The sequence below is a fragment of the Neovison vison genome, chromosome 13, assembly GCF_020171115.1.
Source record: "Neovison vison isolate M4711 chromosome 13, ASM_NN_V1, whole genome shotgun sequence".
Lineage (NCBI taxonomy): Eukaryota > Metazoa > Chordata > Mammalia > Carnivora > Mustelidae > Neogale > Neogale vison.
Window position 1 is genome coordinate 93960495 of NC_058103.1, and position 3670 is coordinate 93964164.

At 38.6% G+C, this 3670-nt stretch overlaps 1 protein-coding gene across 1 annotated transcript; it reads left to right on the forward strand.

Annotated features, from left to right (window-relative positions):
* The first annotated feature begins 1844 nt into the window (after positions 1–1844).
* Positions 1845–2949, forward strand: LOC122893214 (olfactory receptor 4F6-like). The gene is made up of 2 exons (XM_044230085.1): positions 1845–1878; positions 2021–2949. Exons 1-2 carry the CDS (start codon positions 1845–1847, stop codon positions 2947–2949), a joined length of 963 nt encoding a protein of 320 aa, XP_044086020.1.
* Positions 2950–3670: the final 721 nt, after the last annotated feature.

A 3670-nucleotide genomic window follows, 5' to 3' on the forward strand; every position in this document is an offset into this window, starting at 1 on the left:
GATACATCATGAAGTAATCTTTGGAAGATTCAAATCCAGAAGATACAAATTGTATAATTTTCCAGATCCACACACTGACTTTTTTGTAAAGGTGAAATTGACATGTTTACTACAAGAATGTAAGCAGGTAAGAGCTTATAAGTGAAAAGCAAAAGATCCCTTTTCTTGGATAATTTTGTACTTCTTAGAGGTAATTATTACTACTTTTTCTTTTTGCATATAAACTGAGGCATTGTTAATCTGTTTTGTAATTTATGTAATTTTATGTATATAATTTTTTTTGGTATAAATATTAGAAAACCAGATAACATGAATGTAAGAAACTGCCCACTTTCCTCCTGTCTATCCTGTTTATGTACATTTAGGTCAACTTAGCAAAATAAATGGCTACACAGTATTCCATAGATGGGATCTAATAGAAATTATTTAATTAGTTCCTTATTTCTACACATTGAAGTTATTCTTAGGCTTTTGCTTTTATAAGCAGCAATTCTTCAATAAACATCTTTGTATCTTTTTAAAAAGGATTTTTTCTTTTATTTTAGAGAGAGTGATGGTGCACATGGCAGGATGGGGGGCAGAGGGTGAGTGAGAGAGTGTCTTAAGCTGACTCTGTGCTGAGCCTGTGGCCCATCTGGAGCTTAATCTCAAGACCCTGTGGTCAGGACCTGAGCCAAAACCAAGAGTGGGCCCCTTAACTCTTTGTATCTTTTTAAAATTGAGGTGTAATTGATATATTATATCAATTCCAGGTGTAGAAGATAATGACTCAATATTTGTATACACAGCAAAATGATTGCCACAATAAGAACTTTCAAGATTTACTCTCTTAAGCAATTTACAAATAGCCAATACATTCCTACGGACTTTTAGCCACCATGCTGTACATTACATCCTCACGACTTACTGATTTTATAATTTTATTTCTTAACTGCCACCACCTATTTCATCCATCCTTTCAACACCCCTACCCTCTGGCAACCACCAGTCTGTATCTCTTCTTTGTTCACTTTGTTACTGTGCAACACACATATATCCAAATATCTTTTCTGAGAAGTAGAATCGCTGAGTCAAAGTATTTGAGCATTGACAATTTTGGAAGGTATTGCCATTTGGTAAATGTTTTATCAGTTTATTCTACCACCACCAATTATGACACTATCTGTTTCTTCATTTTCTCTCAAACTCTGAATATTGTCAAGTGTTCAAATCCCTGCCAATGTCATAAGAAAAACTAGTGTCTTGCTGTTTTAGCAAACATTGATTTAATTCAGAATGAGGTTAAGTTTTTTAATATATGTCAAGAGAGCCATGTGCAAAGACTGATATTTTCACTTTTAGTTTTTGACTTCCACTGGCATTTATGACTTAATCTTGTCATTCTGGTCTCACATTCCTTCTTCTCTTGGCCCCTATCCAGAATCCCCTCCACAGAACCCATAACAGTGTCCCTCTCACTAGAACTTATTCTCCTATGGGATGGTGAGTGCCATGCTCTGGCATTCTCTACTCTTTCCTTCTTTTCCCTAAATAACTCATTTTGTCTTGCTAATTTACAGATATGAGAAATTTACAGATCATGTCTTCAAAGAAAACTTATAAAGATTTTCATAGACTTGCCAATGTGGTCATGGATGTGGTAACATTACAGTGCAATATGTCCAAATTATGAAATGTACCATCACTGCATTATTTCATGTAGTTAGGTAATTTCTGAAAGCCTGTTAATTCAGTCATCTATGAGATATGATTATGAAACAATGCCAGAAAAAATACAACAGAACAACCAATCTAAGTAAGCAAAGGATCCTTATTCTTTGCTTTGCATTGTGGTTATGAAACACATGAAAAAGATATCTGAATTGCTTTGTGACAATGGTCTCCAAGAGCACACATGAGCCTTGGTCTACTTTTCTGACAATGACTGAGTCGCCTAAGATTAAGTTCCGTGCCTTTTTCCTACAACAGTTTCTCTTTACTCTCCTCTTTCAGGTGGCATGAGAGGTGTCACTGCTGACAGAGACCATGGATGAAGGTAACCACTCAGTAGTGTTGGAATTTGTGTTCCTGGGACTCTCCACCTCACCGGAGATCCAGCTCCTTCTCTTCTTCTTTTCCTGTGTGTTCTATGTGGCCAGTCTGATGGGAAACCTCCTCATTGTGCTAACTGTGACCTCTGACCCTCGTTTACAGTCCCCCATGTACTTCCTGCTGGCCAACCTTTCCATCATCGACTTGATATTTTGCTCTTCCACAGCTCCCAAGATGATTTATGATCTTTTAAGAGAGTGCAAAACCATCTCTTTTAGGGGCTGTATAGTTCAAATCTTCTTTATCCATGCAGTTGGGGGCAGTGAGATGGTGCTGCTCATCGCCATGGCCTTTGACAGATATGTTGCCATATGTAAGCCTCTCCACTACCTGACCATCATGACCCCACGGAGGTGCATTTTATTTCTGGTGGCATCCTGGATCATTGGCCTTATTCATTCAGTGACTCAACTGGCTTTTGTTGTGGACTTGCCTTTCTGTGGGCCTAATGAATTAGACAGCTTTTTTTGTGACCTTCCTCGTTTTATCAAACTTGCTTGCACAGAGACAAACACATTGGGATTCATGGTTACTGCCAATAGTGGCTTTATTTCTGTGGCCTCCTTTTTAATTCTAATCATCTCTTACACCTTTATTTTGGTGACTGTTCAGAAAAAATCTTTGGGGAGTATGTCCAAGGCCCTCTCCACTCTGGCAGCTCATGTCACTGTTGTTGTTTTGTTCTTTGGGCCATTAATTTTCTTCTATGTGTGGCCATTTCCCACATCACATCTGGATAAGTTCCTTGCCATCTTTGATGCGGTTCTTACTCCCTTTCTGAATCCAGTCATCTACACTTTTAGGAATAAGGAGATGAAGGTGGCAATGAGGAGACTATGTTTTCAGTTTGTGCATTAGCGTAAAGTCTCTTAAACATGTGGAGGATTGCATTGTGATGTCGTTCTCTGGACTCTGCTTCTGTAAGAGATTTACAGGTCATGGTTTTCTTGCATTTGTTTATGAGAGCGAGCGAGTGAGCCAGAGAGAACACAAGCAGGGGGAGGGAGAGAAGGAGAGGCAGAAGCAAGGAACTTATCTGTACTGAGGCGGGAGCCAGAAGCAGGGCTGGATTCAGAACACCAAGATCATGACCTGAGCTGAAGTCACACACTTAACTGACTGAGCCACCCAGGCACTGTGGTCATGGTTTTCTTATCGCACCAGTGGTCTTACCTTGATGTGGTGCCAAACAGAATTAGTATAAACATGAAACAATCCCCTTTGAAAGGCAATATGTGGCTCACTGTTCATTTTCTATTTTCCCCATGTCAGTAGACTCTCTTACTTTAAAGATAAATATTAATTTTTCCTTCATCTGATTTGTCTTACTATACAGCTGATTTGTTTTCTATGTTTGTAGCTCATTATCTGTTAGCTTCCCTCATTGTTCCATAGCTAATTTGGCTTCTCTGGGGTCCAGTAAGGAGACAAATTAACCATACCAGTTAATTTGAAAGGAAAAATTTAGTGTAAAGAATGGTTAGTTAAGTAAAACCTTTTAACTAGTTTTTGAAAGTGAATGAATGGTGAGGTATCACAGACATAGCATTTGTAGGAAGCAGCTCTCAGTCCTTGGGAT

Excerpts from the sequence above, each read along its gene's own strand:
- LOC122893214 (XM_044230085.1), top strand. The coding sequence starts at position 1,845 with ATGAAAAAGATATCTGAATTGCTTTGTGACAATG. Across the intron at positions 1,879-2,020 it reads TGAATTGCTTTGTGACAATG|AGACCATGGATGAAGGTAAC; the intron begins GTCTCCAAGAGC and ends CACTGCTGACAG.